Source organism: Gavia stellata, chromosome 15, assembly GCF_030936135.1.
Source record: "Gavia stellata isolate bGavSte3 chromosome 15, bGavSte3.hap2, whole genome shotgun sequence".
Lineage (NCBI taxonomy): Eukaryota > Metazoa > Chordata > Aves > Gaviiformes > Gaviidae > Gavia > Gavia stellata.
In genome coordinates, this window is record NC_082608.1 from 22,319,362 (window position 1) to 22,337,003 (window position 17,642).

The 17,642-nt window shown below is 65.2% G+C and overlaps 4 protein-coding genes across 4 annotated transcripts in view; 1 reads left to right on the forward strand and 3 right to left on the reverse strand.

The window, feature by feature from the left end:
• Nucleotides 1–78: 78 nt before the first annotated feature.
• Nucleotides 79–2,127, reverse strand: SPATA2L (spermatogenesis associated 2 like). Its single transcript, XM_059825097.1, has 3 exons — nucleotides 2,094–2,127; nucleotides 1,338–1,656; nucleotides 79–1,237 (listed from the first exon to the last, which is right to left on the reverse strand). Exons 2-3 carry the CDS (start codon nucleotides 1,653–1,655, stop codon nucleotides 326–328), a joined length of 1,230 nt encoding a protein of 409 aa, XP_059681080.1. The 5' UTR covers nucleotide 1,656; nucleotides 2,094–2,127; the 3' UTR covers nucleotides 79–325.
• VPS9D1 (VPS9 domain containing 1) lies at nucleotides 2,103–6,808 on the reverse strand. Its single transcript, XM_059824695.1, has 15 exons — nucleotides 6,695–6,808; nucleotides 6,344–6,416; nucleotides 6,022–6,114; nucleotides 5,759–5,921; nucleotides 5,541–5,652; nucleotides 5,309–5,371; nucleotides 4,943–4,995; nucleotides 4,774–4,861; nucleotides 4,440–4,525; nucleotides 3,863–4,347; nucleotides 3,564–3,693; nucleotides 3,292–3,485; nucleotides 3,128–3,209; nucleotides 2,879–2,983; nucleotides 2,103–2,212 (listed from the first exon to the last, which is right to left on the reverse strand). Exons 1-15 carry the CDS (start codon nucleotides 6,806–6,808, stop codon nucleotides 2,137–2,139), a joined length of 1,917 nt encoding a protein of 638 aa, XP_059680678.1. The 3' UTR covers nucleotides 2,103–2,136.
• A 149-nt stretch (nucleotides 6,809–6,957) lies between these two features.
• On the forward strand, nucleotides 6,958–15,194 carry ZNF276 (zinc finger protein 276). Its single transcript, XM_059824858.1, has 11 exons — nucleotides 6,958–7,147; nucleotides 8,937–9,246; nucleotides 9,361–9,413; nucleotides 9,541–10,038; nucleotides 11,044–11,122; nucleotides 12,340–12,420; nucleotides 12,788–12,898; nucleotides 12,976–13,051; nucleotides 13,486–13,603; nucleotides 13,867–13,966; nucleotides 14,424–15,194. The coding sequence occupies exons 1-11, from the start codon at nucleotides 6,958–6,960 to the stop codon at nucleotides 14,707–14,709; spliced, it is 1,902 nt and encodes a 633-aa protein (XP_059680841.1). The 3' UTR covers nucleotides 14,710–15,194.
• A 113-nt stretch (nucleotides 15,195–15,307) lies between these two features.
• FANCA (FA complementation group A) overlaps nucleotides 15,308–17,642 on the reverse strand; it is a 37,679-nt gene continuing 35,344 nt past the window's right edge. The window contains exons 39-43 of the mRNA XM_059824863.1: nucleotides 17,409–17,514; nucleotides 16,935–17,010; nucleotides 16,383–16,539; nucleotides 15,904–15,996; nucleotides 15,308–15,415 (exon numbers count right to left, since the gene is read on the reverse strand). Of these exons, the coding sequence (XP_059680846.1) occupies nucleotides 15,308–15,415; nucleotides 15,904–15,996; nucleotides 16,383–16,539; nucleotides 16,935–17,010; nucleotides 17,409–17,514 (540 nt within the window). The remainder of the gene's footprint in view (nucleotides 15,416–15,903; nucleotides 15,997–16,382; nucleotides 16,540–16,934; nucleotides 17,011–17,408; nucleotides 17,515–17,642) is intronic.

Consider the following 17,642-nt stretch of genomic DNA (forward strand, 5'->3'; position numbering starts at 1 on the left):
CCCTTCCCCAGGAGCGGGCACGTTGGGGACACTGCTCCCCCCGCCCCCCTGGCAGGGCAGCAGAAGACCACCACGCCGTGAGGCAGCCGCGCTTTACTGAGATGCACCGAGCAGTTTACAGCGGGAACACCGGGGCTGGAGCAGGGGCCCGTCCTCCCGCAGCCCGGCAGGCTCCTACCGCCCCGAGGGTGAAGCAGAGCACGGCACAGGCCCCGCTACCTCCCAGGGGGACGAGTTCGGTGTCCCTTGGGCTGAGCGGTGGCTGTCCCCATCCCCTTCCGGCCGCAGGGGGACGGGCGCAGCCAGTGGCAGCACCCCAGGGTTGCTAGGACCGAGGGCCGGAGCTGTCGGCCAGCAGCATGTCCACCTCTGTCCGCTGCAGCCAGAGCCGCTGCTGCCTCTCGCTGCGCAGCTCCTGCCCGCGGTGGCGGGTGCGGCAGACCTGCCCGGCTGCGCAGGCACCGGCGTGGAGCTGCTGGCAGGTGGTGCAGCAGTAGGAGGGCAGCGTGCCCCGGCGCAGGCAGGAGTGCAGCTGGTAGCAGGGCAGCTCGGGGGCTTCCTGGGGCGTGGCGGGGGGCGAATCCTGGGGTTCCCCCGGCACCTGGGGGCTTCTGCTCCCCATGGCTAGGGTGGAGAGCGGGCCGCCGGCCCCGCCAAGCTCCTGCTCCAGGAAGAGGCGAGAGGAGGAGGAAGAAGAAGAGGCGTCCAGGTGAGGGTTGCCCACGGAGGGCACCGGCTCCTGCCCACGCTCGCCATCTCTGCTGCGGTCCCAGCCCCGCCCGGGCACGTCCTGAGCACCCCGCGGGCTGCCAGGGTCCCTCCACAGCGCTGGGGGGGCTGCGTCCTCTCCCCCGGTGTCCTCGGGACCGGCCAGCATCTCCCGGTAGAGATCCACGCCGTCACCACAGCGGGCAGCCGCCTCGCGCTGCGTCCCCAGCCGCCGCAGCATCTCCACGCAGGCCTCCGCGTCCCCGGCTAGCCGGCGTGCCTCCAGCAGGTCCTCGGCGCGCAGCCGGCGCGGCTGCAGCCGCAGCACCACCTCCGCCAGGATCTCACACTCCAACCGGCAGGCGAAGAAGCCGCAGGCGGCGGCGACCAGCTCGGGTCCCGGGGGCGGCCGGGAGATGGCCAGGCAGTGCGGGTCGCGCCGTTCGTAGCCCAGCCGGCCGAAGCTCCGCACCAAGTCGGCTTCGGGGAGCGCCGGGCGCAGCAAGTGCACGTACGCGCCGGAGAAGGTCTGCAACGAGAGCGGGGGGGGCCACGGCTGGAGACGCCCCGCGCCCCCACCCCGCCGGGCCCCCCGCCCCCCCGGCGAGGCCCGGGCCGCGGTTCCTCACCTGGACGGTGCCGAACTCCCTGCGCCAGGGGAAGAGGTAGAGGTTGACGGCCGCCAGCTCCAGCAGCCGGAAGGCGCCGGCCAGGCCCCGCAGCGCCGGCCCCGGGTCGGGGCGGCCCCGCAGCCCGCGGGCCAGCAGGGCGGGCGCGTCCTCCTGCAGGGCCCCCAGCAGCGCCGGCTCCGACCGCAGCCGCTGCCGCAGCCGCTCCCCGAAGGAGGGGTCGGAGCAGACCCCGCCGCGGCCCCGCCGGAACTCCCGCTCCAGGCAGCGCCGGTACTCCTGCCCGTACTCCTGCCGCAGCGCCGAGCCCGCGCACATGCTGGGGTGCAGCAGCGTCAGCCCCCCCCGCGCCCCGCTCCCGGCCCCCGCCACGGCCTCAGCACCCGGCACCGGCCGCCGCCGCCCCGCGCTCCCCCGGCCCCGGTTCCCGCCGGCCCGGCCCCGCGCCCCGCACGGGCTCCCCTTCCGCTTCCCGCGCCACGCCCACCGCGGGCAGTGACGTCGCCGAGAGGGGCGGCGCCCGTCCGCGGCTCCGCCCCCACAGGGGCGGGGCTGAGCCTGCGTCGACAGCGCCCCCCGCAGGACGGGGGGAGCAGCGGCGCCCCAGGGCGGGGGGGACCCCCGGGACCGCCCCCCCCCGGGTCACCCCCTCCCCCGGGCGGCGCGGGGCGGGGGTCTCGGTGGGTCCCGCCCCACGGGGACCCCCCGCCCCACGGGGACCCCCCGCCCCAGGGCCCCAGGGAGGGGGAGCAGCACCTGCCCGTGGGTGGCGAGGAGAGGGTCCCCCGGTGCCGCCTCCTCACTGCAGGGACTCCACGTAGGACAGGGCGCTCTGCAGGGACGTCAGGCAGTACCCCTCCTCCCCGATCAGGTACCTGCACCGCACACCGCCACGGCCACCGCACCGTCACGGCTGGGGCACCCCCACAGCCAGGACACCGTCACGGCTGGGACACTGCCGCAGCCACCGCACCGCCACGGTTGGGACACCGCCATGGCCGGGACACTGCCACGGCCACCGCACCGCCACGGCTGGGACACCGCTATGGCCCAGACACCATCACGGCAGGGACACTGCCACAGCCACCGCACCGCCACAGCTGGGACACTGCCACGGCCGGGACACTGCCACAGCCACCACACCGCCACAGCTGGGACACCGCTATGGCCCAGACACCATCACGGCCAGGACACCGTCACAGCCACCACACCGTCATAGCAGGGACACCGCCACAGTCACCACACCACCACGGCTGGGACACTGCCATGGCTGGGACACTGCTACGGCCCAGACACCGTCACGGCAAGGGCACTGCCACAGCCACAGCACCACCACATCTGGGACACCGCCACAGCCCGGACACCATCACAGCCAGGACACCGCCACGGCCGCCGCACCGCAGCCCTGCGCCCACGGGAGCCACAGCTCCCACCCGGCTCCCCTTCCCACACCTCCAGCCCTGGCAGCCCTGTGCCGGGAGAGGGGACAGTGCCCCCCAGCCCAGGGGCACCCGCGTGGCCCAGCACCCCCCGGCACCTACCCCTCGTGGATGAACTCCTCCATGGCAGCGCACTCGGACAGCAGCTGGGGCAGCCCCGTCTGCAGCACCACGTAGGACAGGATGGGCAGCAGGTCGTCGGCCCCGCTGCCGTCAACGGGAAGCATCAGCCACGCCGGCAACGGCAACCAGCGGCCCCAACACCTCACCGGCAACGTGAGCCATCAGCCCCACCACCCCCAGCCCCACATCTGCACCCTGGCCGTGGGGCTGGCTGCCCCCCGTACTCACATGGCAGCAGAGGCGGGGGTCCGGCCATCCCGGGCACCGCAGTACTCCTCGGCACACTCGCAGATGCCGCGCAGGGCTCGCACTGCGGCACAGAGCGGGCGCTGAGGGTCACCCCACAGCCTCCCCGGACCCTCCCGCCAGCCCGGACCCCCCCGGCTGCGCACCGATGCACTCCAGCTTCCTGCGGGGACAGGTTTCCAGCGGGATGAGGCGCAGGTCCTCGATGGCGGAGCCGTACGCGGGGCGGCCGGGGGCCGGGGGGAAGAGCCGGGAGGACAGCCCCATGTCGGCGGGGCCGGCGTGCCGGTGCCGCTCCATGCTCCGGGCCAGGGCCGCCTCGCGGGGCCGGTGCACGCTCCTGTGGGCAGAGAGGCGAGGGGCTGGCAGGGAGGGGGCCGGGGTGGCCGCGGGGGGCCCGGCCCCGGGGCCGCGGTACCTGTAGAGGGCCAGCAGCGGGGCCCAGAGCGGGGGGAAGAAGGCCTCCTCCAGGCAGGCCAGGCACTGGTCCTTGCCGGCGGCGGTGTTCAGCCCCTCGAAGGCCAGCAGCGTCAGGGCCAGCAGTCTGTCTGGGAAGGGGTGAGTTACGCAGCACGCTCGGCGGACACCCGCGAGACCCCCCCTGTCCTCCTCACCCTGCACCCCGAGTCCACCCTGGCTAAAACAACAGGGAGGGAGAGAGCCCACGGCTGGGGAGGGCCCCTGGCCAGCCCCCCGACCCCAGCGGCCATCCCTCACCGATGGCGTTGTGGATGTCCCGCACGACGCCCTTCAGCTGCTCCGGCAGCGCTGCCTCCTGCCCAGGGCCGGCCGGGGGCTCCGCAGGGGCCCAGCCCTCGGGCGACGCCAGGAACCGCTCCAGGTCCTCGAAGGAGCTCTCCCGGGGAGTCTGGGGGGCTGCCGCCGGCCCCAGCCAGCCGCCCTCCGCCCTTGGGGTGCCAGGGCCGCCGTCGGCAAGGGGCGTGCTGGACAGGCTGTGCCGCAGCCCGGCCGGGCCGTGCTCGGGCACCGAGAACATGCAGTGGAGGCTGCGGGAGGCTCGGAGCCGGCGGCCCCCCGGCTCGGCGGGCAGCGAGCCCCCCGTGTCCAGCGAGAGGAAGGAGAGGCCGGTGGGGGAGGCAGGGGTGGCGTCGGCGGCGCTCTGGCTGACGGCCGGGTAGAGGCGGGCGTACACCGCGCACTGCAGCTGCCGCAGGAGCTGGGCGATGGGGTGTTCGGGGAAGCTGGAAGCAGAGGGAGGGGGTGGGCAGGGGGCATCGGCAAGTTGCCGCAGCCCCCTCGCTCCGAGCGGGGCCCTTCCCCACCCCAGCGCTACCTGAGGAGGCAGGAGAAGAGCCCCGACACCAGGGAGAGGTCCGCCGGGCTCCGCTTCAGCCTGGCCTTCCACTGCCTCGGCCAGTCCTGGGGAGCGTCCGCGGCTGGTCAGTGGGGATGGCACGGCACCCTGCCCCATAGCACAGCACCCTGCCCCATGGCACGGCATCCTGCCCCCACGGTGCCTGGGGACAGCACAGCACCCTGCCCTAGCAGCACCCAGGGGTGTCAAAGCCTCTTGCCCCACAGCACCCAAGGACAGCACGCATCCTGCACCCAAGGCACGGTCTCTCTCCCCACAGCACCCACGGCAGCAGCCTCCAGCGCGTACTCACGTGGTCCTGCTCGTACTCGAGGACGGCGGCGTAGAGGGCTCTCTGCTCCTGCTCCTCAGGGGTGAGGGCCACGCTGCTGGAGAATCTCCTGGGGATGCAACGGCCCGCGGTGAGGGGACCTGCCAGGGTGGCCCCCGTGGTCCCCGACGCGACGCCCCGGCCCCCTCACCTGTTGGCAGCCTCCTGCAGCCGCAGCCGCCGCTCCTCCATTTTCCGCTGCAGCTGGGCCACATCAGAGTTAAGGCTCCGGAGCCCTGGCACCATCGTGGCACCCAGCCAGTGCCGCTCGCCCACCGCCCCAGCACAGCCACGGCCGCCCGGGGGCCGGGATCAGCCCTTCTCCCACCTCCATCCCCCCGATCAGCCGGTGGAAGAACAGCACCCGGACCCCAAAAGCCTGTGTGGGATCGGTGCAGCCCAGGGACAGGGCACAGGCGCCTGGGCAGCGTGTGGAGCTGGGAGGCGTGGGGCTCTGCCGGAGCCCGGTACGGCCGCGGGGCCGGCCCTCAGAGCTCTCTCCCGCCGGGAAGGATACGGTCTCCTCCCGGGCCTTGGCGATCACCAGGTTCTCCATCATCTGCCGCTGCAGGGACAGCGTCTGTGAAGCAGGCGGCGTGTCGGGGACGCCTACCCAGAGCCCACGGCCACCAGTGTGGCAGGCGTGGAGCAGGGGGTCCCCCGGGCACCGCAGGGACCCTCTCCCCTCCCGGCCCGCCGGCAGCAGCCCTCCCTCCCCAGCCTCCCAGCCGGGGGGGCTCCCCACTTGCCAGGGAGGTCTTCTGCAGGGCCTGGCTGGGGTTCAGCCGTGCCACCCGTGCCTCGTAAGCAGCCTTCAGCTTCTGGTTCTGCAGAGACGCCTCCTCCAGCGGCGTCAGCTCCCTGCTGGGAACCAGCCCTCAGCACCCACCGCCGGGCACGGTGACACGACCCGGGGCCCCTTCCCTGCCGTGCCCCCCGCCAGCGCCCCGTGTCCGAGCCCACGTACTTCCGTGCGCTCTGCGCCTCGGCGATCTGCAGCTTCTGGAAGATCTCCGGCGGCAGGAAGGGAGAGAGCTTCCCCCCCTCGTCCGAGAAGACCCGGCGGTGCCTGGGGAGGGGAGCCGGGCCCCCGCTCCGCTCCTGCGCGGCCGGTTTTGCCTGGGCTTTCCCTGGGGAGGGAAGGAAAGGTCAGCTGCCCCCCCGCCACCAGCCTGGCCCCTGGGTGCGGGCCCAGCTCCCCGCAGCGGGACCCCACAACCCCTCCCTCACCCAGCGCCGCTGCGATGGACTTGACTCTCTCCAGGCACTGCTCCGCGAGCTTCAGCATCTTCGGGGTCTCGGGGGTGACCCCCTCGCCCCCATCTGTGGGGAGGGGCAGGGCGTTAGGGTCACCCGCAGGGTCCCCCCGCCTCTGCCCACCGGCCCCGGCTCGTTCTGCCGTGGATCCCGCGGGCGCGGAGGAAGCGGGGGGCCGGGGGGGGCCGGGGGGGGCCGGGGGGGGCTGGGGGGCCCGGGGGGGGCCGGGGGGCCGGGGGGCCCGGGGGGGGCCGGGGGGCCGGGGGGGACGGGGGGGCCGGGGGTCCTGCCCTACCTGTCCCCGCCGCCTCCTCCTGCAGGGCCTGGGCGATGAAGGCGATGCTCTTCAGGTACTCCACGTAGGCCTCCTGCCAGAGAAGGGGGTGAGCCGCGGGCCCCCGGGCCGCAGCCCCGGTGAGACCCCCGCCGCCCTCCGGGCCCTGCCGGGGGGGGGGGGCAGGATCGGGCCCTTCCCCGGGGTGTCGGGGCTGCGGGTGGGCCCGGGGACGCCCAGATCCCGCAGCCTGCCCGGGGCGTCTCACACGGCCTTCGGCGGGAGCCGGTGCCCCCGGAGCCGGGGGGACCCAAAGGGGAGGCCGGGCCCGGGGCTGCGGGGGGAGGCCCGGGGGTCCCGCCCCGCGCTCACCCGCGGCCGCCCGGCGCTGTCCATCTCCAGGGCGCCGCTCGCCGCCCTCATGGCGGTCTGCAGGGCCCGGCCCGCCCCGTGCCCCCCGGGCCCGTCGCCGCCCGCCGCGGCCATGGCGGCCGCCGCCCGGAACGGCGCGACCGGGCCGCGGCGCCGGGGGAGCGCGGCGGGGCCGGACCGGCGGCGGGGTCCTCCGGCCGGCAGGGGGCGCTGCGCCGGGCGGGGCGGGGCGGGCCGGGCCCGCGGCGGCGGCGGCGGCGGCGATGAAGCGCGATCGGCGCGGGCGGTTCCTGGCGGCCGCGGGCGGCCCCGGCGCGGCGTCCCCCGAGCCCCGGCGGCGTCCCGGCACGGCGGCCCGCGGGACCGAGGCGGCGGCGGCGCGGCCCGAGCCCCCCGCGGGGTGGGCCCCCACGGCGGCCGCCTGGGCACGGCCCGGCGGGGCCCCGGAGGCAGGTGAGGCCCGGGCGGGGCGGGCCCGCGGGGGGCCGGACCGGGGGTCGGGGGCGCAGCCCCGCGGGGTGAGGCGGGCGGGCGCGGCCCGGCCCAGCTCCGCGCCGAGGCGCCGGGCCCGGGAAGCCCCGCGGCGGGAGGGGAGCGGGGTCACGGCGGGAGCAGCGGCCGCCGCTCCCGGGGCGGGGGTTGGGGGGGGGGGGGGCACGGGCAGGCCGGGGCCTCCCGCCCCGGAGCCGCGCATGGCCCGTGCCCCGCCGCACCCCGCTCCCGGGGCCGGCACCCACCGGGACGGGCTGCGGGTGGGTGCGTGGGGCCTGGCGCGGCCGGGCCCCGCTGCACCCCCCCCCCCCACCGCCACCGAGGGCCCCTCCGCTCTGCCGCCGCTCCCGGCGCCCCGTGGCCCCGGCAGGCGGTCGGGCGGCGGCTCTGCCCCGCGCCCCGGCCCGGATTTCCCTGCTGGGGGCAGGGCCCGGTGGCGGCTGCGAAGGCCTGGGAGGCCCCTGGGGCGGGTGAGGAGCCCGGCGAGGGGGTCGGCAGCACAGCGAGGGGGAGCGGGCGGGAGCTGACCCCCCCTCCGTCCGCGGGGTGCTCTGCCGTCCTCCGGGCCCGCTTTGGAGGCGGCCGATAGCCGAAAGCTCCGCTGCCGGTGTGGCTGGGGGCAGGAGAGAAGTTTGATCCCCAAACGGCGCGACACCGGGGGTCTAAAGACAAACCACCGACGGCCGAGGAAGCGCTCGCGCAGCGACAACGCCTGCGCTCCCTCCGGGAAAGCACCCAGGCTGGCGCGCACCGACCCTCCCGCCCTGCGTGGGGGGCAGCTGCCAGCCCCCCAAAACACTCACCCCCGCGCACACTACCCTTCCCCGCCTGTGCCCCCTCCCCGGGGGCTCTGCAGGCTGTCCCCACCGGCCTGCGGTGCGCGGTGGGACCCCGAATCGCTCTGAAGGCTCATGGTGCGGTCTCGGCGATGGCTGGGGGGCTGCAGGCAGGACGCTGCTCCCTCCCCGTCCCCGGGCAGGAGGGTTTAGAGCACAGCCGTGTGGCATCAGGGCCGGGAAGAGGCTGCGTCTGGGAGTTTTCGCCGCGCTCAGGGCGCAGCGGAGGGATGGAGCCGTGCTCTGCGGAGCAGGGATGCCGCGGGATGGGGAGGGAGGCAGCTGGGCGGGAGAGCGGCGCGGTCACTGAAACGGGAGCGGGAGAGATGCTTTGCATCCTGCCCCGCTGCTCTGGGTCAGCCTCGCTCCCCACTTGGAAGCTGCCGCAGCTCCGCGTCTCCGGCTCCCTGCCCCGCTCCAGGCTGCGGGGCACCGTCAGGGTGGCTGAGAAATGGCGAGTCTCGGAAGAGGCTGCGAGAGCCGGGGCGGCTCAGGCTCGCGGAGGCTGAGGGACGCAACCACCGGCTATAAATACTTCAGAGATAAACTCTGGGGAGGGAGAAGAACTACTTAAGCCGAGGGACGGCGTCAGCAGAAGCACAAACGTGTGGGAGCGAGCCGCGGGAATGCCGCAGCCGGGAGGAGCATCCTCTGCTGGGGCAATCGGGTCAGAAAGGCTGATTTTTAGGGTCAGACGGTTGTGGAGCAGTGCCCCGATCTGCAGGGGGGGTCACAGGGCAGGTCTCTCTCTCCTGCCCAGCTTTTCTGTGCTGGTGCTGAAGCCAGGGCTCCGGAGGCAGCCTGGATCAAGGGAAGGAGAACATCTTCCAGCATGCCGGTGCCTTCAGGCCGTAGCCTGCTGCCATACTCTTGCGGAAGGCACCCAGCAGCTGTGTTCGATCCTTCTCTGGCAGGAATTGGCAGAGCCCTGAGCACCGGGTATTGTCGCCTCTGCCACGGGAAGTTCTCCTCCAGGAGCCTGCGCAATGCTTTCGGGAAGGTGCCTGTGATGGGAGAGAACTCGGAGAAGCAGCGCCGCGTGGATCAGGTCTTCTTCACCGACTTCCAGCGGCTGGTCGGCGTGGCCGTGCGGCAGGACCCCGCGCTCCCCCAGTTTGTCTGCAAGAAATGCCATGCCCAGTTCTACAAATGCCGCAGCGTCCTCAGGACGTTTATCCAGAGGGTGAACGCCTCTCCCACGGGCCATGTAAAGTCGAAAGGAAAGTACGTTGCGTTTCTTTCTTCCCCAGAGTTATCGGGAGTAGTAAATTGCCGCGTGTTGGCACATGGTCCCTCCGTCACCCCCGAGACCCCACTGTGCTGTTCTGGCTTTTGCAGGAGCGGCGCGGCCCAGGCCCAGCCGGGCGCGGAAGGAGGTGCCTCCTGTCTGGGTGAGTGCCTGCTCCCGGAGCTGCTTTCCTTTTCTTTTCTCCCTGGGGGGGAGCGGGTCCCTCCCTGTCCCTCCCTTTGCTGGCCCAGGGGACTGACTGTGCGCGTGCTGCCTCTCCCCTCCCGCAGTCGACCTGATCACCTCCAGCCCGCAGTGCCTGCACAGCCTGGTGACGTGGACGCACGCGCACGCCGGGAGCTGCCCGTCGGTGCCCAGCCTGCAGAGCGTGCTCTCCTCCGAGTACTGCGGCATCATCCGTGCCGTCTGGGGCTGCGGGGACGGGCACGACTACGTCATGGATACGGATTCGGACTGTAGCACGGTGCTGGTCGACAACGCCTTGTCTGTCAAACGGGAGTGGAACAAGAGCACGGCGCAGCGCTTGACTGACAACGGGGCAGGGGCAGACAATGCGGAGGCTGTTTCTGCTCCCAAACCCCAGCACGCTCCAGCACGGACAACTCCTTGCCAGCAGCCGGCAAACAAAGGGACCACATCCGTGCCACTGAATGTGGAGAATGAGCTGCCGCAGAACAGGGATTCATCTCGCTCGCAACTGGACAGCGCTGCCTCCTTACAGGAGAAAGCCCTGCCGCAGCCCGTGTCACCACTGAGCAGTGCCACAGGTAAGGGATTTGCCTTCCGATCTCCCTCCAGGCGCCTAGGGAAGGGCAAGGAGCTGGAGAGCTGGCCCAGGGAACGATGATGGGGCTGAGCCCCTTCCTCGGAGAGACTGCTGCTCCTCGGGGAGGACGCAGACCCCGGCGGGGGAGTGCAGGTTTCCCAGAGAATCGCCTCTGATCGGGGACGCTGAGCCTTGCCGAAGGGGAAGGGGGAACGCGGAACGCGGGTTCAGCCAACCACGTCACACAAAAAGAGCCGGCCTCCTCGCCCGGTGCGCTGTTTGCCCCTCTGACAGAGGGGTGAGACCTGGCCCTTCTTAGCAGGCTGCGCCTGGCTGGCGAGACCCTGCTGCCTTGCTCTTGCTGTGGGGCATGTGCCTGTCGAGTGGTGCAGAACGGTCGCTGGTTCTCCAGCACCACATTTGCCAGACGTTTCTTTCTGCTCGATCCCAAACCCCGTCCGTATTCTGGCAAGGAGGGGCTTCCCCACAGTGCTGCGGCTGCTGGTGATGCCGAACAGCAGGAGCCCCTTCTGTCCGCAAAGGAAAGTTGTCGGGCAGGCTTGCTTGTGGGCCAAGATCATGTGGGTTTACTGCTGAACTCTCCTCTCTTCTGGAAGTGGCGTGTGGGGATTAACACCGATTTTGAGTTACAGAAGTCGGGCTGTGTTTAGCTCTGACGGCCATGGGAGATGTCCGCTGCTGGAAAGAGGAATGGCAGCTGGGACTCGCCTGGGGACAAGTCTTTCACTGACAGAGCGGGCGTCACGGGGGAAACCAAAAGATGCTCGTGGGAACTCCAGTGTAAAGGCTCTCCCGTCCCTGGGGTGCAGGGAAAACGGTCTCCGCGCACACGAAACATGGAGTTTGGTTTAAATAATCATTAACTTGTTGCGGAGCACATGTTTTCATGAACCCCAAGTGGTTGGTTCCTTCTCAGCAGCTGTCTCCACTGGCTTGTTTTTGCTGCTTTTCCTTGTAACGCACCGTGTTCTCCTTCATTCCCTAGGACAGTTGAGTGGGAAGCAGGTTCTGTCTGCAACGTCGGATGAGCGGGTAAAAGACGAGTTCAGTGACCTTTCTGAGGGGTGAGAGAAGAGTGGGTTTAAAATAGCCTAAATGTCTTCTTTGCGAGTGTGAATGACCCGCCTCGGAGAGCTCTTTCTCCACGAATGACCTGGCCCTCGAGGCCCCTTGGAACCGGCGTCGGAGGCGCAGAGCAGTGGCTCTGCAGCGGCTGTGATGAAGCTCACGCCGCTGACGCGCTGAACTCCCCTCCTCGCCACCTCTGCCGCAGAGGGGGGGTTGCACAGCGGCGCTTGTGTTCTCTCTGTTGGCTGCTTCCAGCAAAGCTGGTCCCCTTTCGTTTCCCCCTCTGCTCTGGGGAAGGAACGGTGCAGGGGGCGGCGGGGGCTTGCCTGGTCCTGGGTGCCGCTGCTCCAGCCCCTCAGCCTTGGAGCAATTCCCCTTCGCGGCTGCTCCAGGCTGGGGCTCCGGAAGAGTGGTCGGTGCGGGAACGCTGGCAAGGGGTGGCACTTGGAGAAATCGCCCCGGTTGCTCACGGGGAGAGCGATGAAATGGGAAGCGGGAGTGGGAGGGACACTGGCAGCTTAGCAGTCTTTATGATCAAAGACTTGGCTAAGTCCTTCAAACGTAGGTACTTAAAGTGAGGCTTGTAAATAACTGATAATTGAGTCCAGTCATTCTGAGTCTAAAGGACCAAATAGCTGAGTGCAGACTTAGTTCAGTGTGTCAGCTAAATCTGTCAGCTGTCACATTAAACGTGCCACAACAATTTATTGCCTGTTTCCTGGCTTCAGAATTAATTGCTTCTTGTATGGCTTAGGGCTTAAAAGGAGGAAAAAGAAAAACCCAAACCCCTGTGGCTGCTACGTATGAGGAAATACAGAATGACCTGCAGTTTAATTAACCTGCGCCAGACAATTATATTACATTCTTGCTCTACCAAATTACTTTTCCCAGTATAGAGAACGGTGGCAACATCCCTCAACAATGAATAGATCTTTTCAGTAACAGCCGTTTTTTGTTCTCCTGACAGTGGTTCAATTATTCTTACAGCGATCTAGTCCTAAAAGGACCTGATGTTGCTGTTTGCTGAGTTCACCGGCGCTGTATTTGCTTGGGGAGATTACGGGGGAGGAGAACACGTGGAGCCTCGGCTGCCGTGCCGTGGGGGAGATGGATGCGCTGGGAACGACGGAACACGTACTGCTGCTGCTGCAGACGCTGGTGCTGACGTGCCAGCCCGGTGCTGTGTCGGTAAAGGGCATCTTCTCTCTCTCAGGGACTTCTTGAGCGATGATGAAAATGAGAAGAGAAATGTGCAATCTTCAGATGACTCCTTCGAGCCTTACCCCGAAAAGAAGTAAGCAGGTCACTGTGTGGTTAGCAGAGCTCTCTGTGGATGAGCGGGAGGGCTGGGGCCGTGGTGGAGTCGGCTAGACCAACACAGTCGCTTTCCTTTACCGCCTCAGTTCCCCCCACGTCCCTGCCTGGAGGTCACAGCCGTGTTCCCCAAGCTCCCCAGGGGGCTGAAGCTGGACCACATCCCTCATCCCCAGGCCCAGCACTAATTATCGCAGCGCAGCTCACGTGTACCTGATGGTGTGCGTGCTGCTGCTTTGCCAGGGCAAGCTAAGCCGTCAGATCAGGTGTAACACTCGGGGATGATTAGGTGGGAGGACTAAAACAGAGATCAAGTATTAAACTGCTGTCCTTGTTCCTTCTTGGAGGGTTTCTAGCAAGAAAAGTGACAGCAAAGAAGCAAAGAAGGCGGAAGAGCCCAAAATAAGGAAGAAGCCGGGGCCTAAGCCAGGCTGGAAAAAAAAAATCAAATGTGAAAGGTAATAAGGAGCCGGCGGCAGCCGGGCAGCACCCCCACGCTCGGCACGCCAGCTGACGGCAGGCCTCTGCTTTGCAGGGAGGAGCTGCCTACCATTTACAAGTGTCCTTACCAGGGATGCACGGCTGTCTACAGAGGGGCAGATGGCATGAAGGTGAGTTCAGGGCTTGCTCCCGTCTCAAACCTGTAGCTTTGAGTGTTGCAGAGCAGTTTCCATATGAGGAGGGGATCCCTGACAGATTTAATTCACTGCCTCGCTTCACAGGAGGCGGCAAGGGACTAAACGAAGCAGTTTGAGGCCTTTTTCTGTGCTCCCAAAAGCAACAGGAGCTGCTCTGGCTCTGCGTGCTCCTCCTGTTCTGGAAGTCTGCCGCTGGCTCGGCAGCAGCCCTTGGACCAAGCTCCACTGTGTCCTGTTAACAGCCCCGCTGCCAGGCATAGATTTGGATGCAAGTGTCCGGTTTTTCACAGTGAAGCGGTGCTGATGCGCGAGCCTGCCAAGATGAGGGTCTCTTTTTTGGGGGGATCCAAGTTTTTCACTGGGGAAAATGCAGCCCAGTGGTTAGAAGCTCTGTCCTTTCTTTACAGAAACACATCAAAGAGCATCACGAAGAGGTTCGGGAGAGGCCCTGTCCTCATCCTGGCTGCAACAAGGTGTTCATGATTGACCGGTACCTGCAGCGTCACGTGAAGCTCATTCATACAGGTGTGTCCCAGCAGGCTCCGTTCACGCCAGGCGATGGGTGGTGCAAACACCCAATGATTCATTGCATAAGGCTTGTGCAAGACTCTCTGCGGGGTGTAGAACGGTCTGCCTTGCCGGTAAACCTGTAATAAGCCTTCCTGTGTGGGATGTGAGGCAGGGGGAGGAATTCAGACTCCATCAGTAAGCGTGGGCAGCTGCGTGTATGCATTTCATGTACGAAGAAATCGGCCGAATCGATAACTCTCTCCCTTTTTCCATTGCAGAGGTACGTAACTATATCTGTGATGAATGTGGGCAGACCTTTAAGCAACGCAAACACCTCTCGGTCCACCAGATGCGGCACTCGGGAGCAAAGCCCCTCCAGTAAGTGCACACCAACCATCCGTTTGTAGCTAGGAAAAGGGAGACAAGGGGTAGTGAAGCTCTGCTGAGCTCTCCCAGTCACTGTCCTTGGCACAGAGTAATTCTGTGATACAAGCCCTGCCTGTAGCTGGCAGTGTCCTGGCTGAATGGACACTTTAAATGTCCATCCACAACATGTGCTCCAGCTCAAGAGCTTCTTGTTGCTGAGCACGCCTTGCACCTCCTTTTATTCCTGTTGCCCTTCAGCGTTCAGCAGGTGAATGCTCAGCTACCAGCCATGAGCTGCAGGCCTGAGGAGGAGAATCGTGTTGCGTGACTGGGGGAGTTGTGGGAGATGCAATGAGCAAGCAGCTCTGAGGCTGTGGTCTTCTTCTCGTGGGCTTATTCAGCGTGACAAAGAGCGAACACCACGGCCATGGCTTTAGGCTCGGTGCTAAGCCCCTCCTTTGCCTTGCAGGTGTGAAATCTGTGGTTTCCAGTGCAGACAGCGAGCATCGCTGAAGTACCACATGACCAAACACAAAGCTGAGACAGAGCTGGAGTTTGCCTGCGACCAGTGTGGGAAGCGCTTCGAGAAGGCCCATAACCTTAATGTCCACATGTCCATGGTGCACCCTCTGACCCAGACTCAGGACAAAGCCAAGCCACTGGAGCCAGAGCCCATTCTCCTCCTAAATACTTCAGGGACTTCAGAAAGCCAGGCGGTAAAGCCAGAAGTGACTGCACAGCAGGAGCCCACCTGAGGGGGACAGGGATGCTTTCCCAGTCCAGCCCTGTAGAAACCATACGGCAGAGTGGAGATTTTTAATCTACATTTTAGTCTCCCAAAGAACTCAGTGGAATTAGCTTCAGCTTGCTCAGAAAAAGCTTGTTATCATGCTGTGATTCTCCATGCTCACGTCTGATTCAGCAGTGTTGTACTAAGAGTCTGTCTAATCCCAGGGGAATGGATGTTCGGCAGCACCCCTTCCTGGTCCCCCTTCTCCCCATGCACACAGTTGCAGAAACAGAGTTGGCCACAACTGTTCCCTGCCTGCACAAGCCGCTGCCTGTACAGAGGTGCCCTCAGGTGGCTGTAGGGCTACATAGGACAGTGGAGCAACTGTAAGCAGACATTTTGTTTTGAAAAAAAAAAAATTATGATTCCCAAAGCAAGTCTAAACTGAAATTTGTAACCTACTTTTTATTGTAACAAGAGCTTCATGGTTATGCTTGTAATAAATTATTTACAAAGTAATTTGAAAGGAACAGCACTGGTGAGAAAGGTGGCACCTTGTCTGTCCCTTCAACCCTAGTCAGGGTGTTCTGCTCAGCTTGCTGTGCCGCTGCCCTGCCCGTCACTCAGAACAGGACCAGCTCTTCGTCCAGCTCCATGGCCACAGCAGGCCTTGAGAAGCGCAGGAGGGTGGCTGCCAGCTCAGGGTCAAGTTCTTCACAGGTGGCCAGTAGCTGGGGAGAGGGCAAGCAGCTGGTATTAGACCTGCTCGTGCTGCCTCAAAGCGCGTTACAGCAACGCTAGGTCATTTTGCTGGTTCTTGGCAAAGTGGAGGGAGAGGAGAGGGAAGCTGTTGCCGACTCGCACAGAAATAACATGGTCTCCTGGCTGACAATGCAGTGCTTGTGGGAAACTTCAACATCTGCCACTTAGCTGTGCTTGATATTTCCCCCAAGACCAAGCATTAAGCAAGCACCAGGAGCAAGACTGCGTGAGGGCAATGTTTAATGTTGCTGAGAAAGATGCAGCCCGGGAGAGGGAGGATGTGGCTATGGTGCTGACTGAGCAGCCGGTGTCCTCCACCGCTCCCAAATGTGTTACGGAAACTAGTGTGTGTCAGGGGTTAAGGAGACAGCACCGGTGCCCAAGAAAGGCTACACAGGCAGAAGCAGCGCTCCCAGCTCTCACGCACTGGAAGAAGAAGAAAAACATCTCAACGTACCAGTCGTACGTTTCCAAAGCTTTGGGCAGGGCATTGCGGGATCGCACCAAGCAGGAACCGCCGGGCCGTGGAGATCACCTCCAAGGGATCCCCCTGGAGAACATGGAGAAGAGACACGACCCGTCAAGGCCAAGCACAATGTCACTTTAAGGTCTCAGTCCCTGCCTCCGAACGTGAAACGGGAACCACTACACCGCACCTCGGGGCTATTCACAGGTTAAGCAGATCACTTGAGCAGTGACCACATCCACCCTGAGGTCCTGCACAAGTAAGACAGCAGCGGGACAGCAGCACTGGCAGCTTCTCTCAGCCCCAAGGTGCGAGCAAGCTGACTGCCTGCAAAGGCAGCCACACAAGCTACCTCTGCATTGTACAGGAAGGTGGGAGCAAGAGGGATGCTGCAAGTGGCAGGAGAAGGGATAAAGAGTAGGATTCACAGGTACAAGAGGAAAAAAAAAAAGAGACCAAGCTTCACTCACGTGCTCTGCAGGGCCTGGGCTTTGCCCTGCTTGATCAGATTGCGGCAGGTCTTTCCCTTCCACAAAGAGCCGAAGCAGCTGGATGTAGAAATCGAGCGCCACGTAGAGGAAGGCCGGCTCTCTGGTGAGCAGCTCTTGGTGAAAGCAAGGAGTGAGGCTAGAAGAGGTCACACACCATGTCCGGTTAGCGCTGGTTCCATGGTAGATCCAAACACAGAAAAACCCAAGGCAAACGCAGCTGGTGCTCTTGCCGCTGTCCATTTTACAAGTCCCACTGTGTGCAGGGCCAGCCCACTGCCAGGAGCAGGAGGGCAGCCAGGGACAGTCCTGTTTGGAACGCAAAGCTGAAGGGAAACTTCTAGCAAAAGGTACGGGGCTCCTTAACTACCAACGCTGCCATGATCAAGTATTCTTTCCTGCACAGCTAAGGTAAAGGTTCATCTCACCTACAGGCAGCACTACTGTTACCTCAGCGGCAGCTGCTGTACGTGCAAACCATCAGCCACATCCTCCCTCACGAACACCTCCCTTCTGAGTCCAGCAGGACATTACCTGTAGAACGCAACAGGCAAGAGCCGGATGTGACGGTCCGAGGCTGCGCTGCGCAGGACATGGTATTTTCTAGGGTCTGCAATAGCCAGAGAGAAGCTCTAAGCATCTTTAGTGGTCCTCACGCCACCTTGCATACTTCTACAGCAGCACAGGGGCTGCAGAGTTTCCTTCCAGCCCACAGTAAAGACTAGCGCTTGGGTGTGGGGACCCCTGAGAGAAGGAAGCTGTCCCCTCTGAGGCTTTCTCTACTGGAGGGAGCAATACTGAGTGTTGGTTGTTCCTGATCGTCAGCTGGGTCACCATACTGCAGGGTAGAAGCAGGATGTTCTCAGCCTTTACTCAAGCAAGTATGTTTCATGCTGCTTACAAAGGCCCATCTGTTCCTTCTTACAGGTACACTCGTTAATCAAAGAGATGGGGCATGCCTGTCTGGCACCAAACCTCGCCTTTCCACCCCGTGGGGGCAGGACTCACCTTTCTCTGCTGAATGGAAGAGAAGTGGCCAGGACATGCCCCTCTCTTCCAGGCATTGCAAGATCTCCAGGGACCATTCCAGAGACGTCTGAAAATCCACTCCTTCCTGGGTGTCAGAAAGGACAAGTCTAGTTTGTCTTAGGCTTTAGTTGCATCAAAGCAGAAAGGAACCCCTCGTAAGAGATCGTGTACATGAAGTGCTCTATTAAAAGACCTTCCTGAATTTAGCCCAAG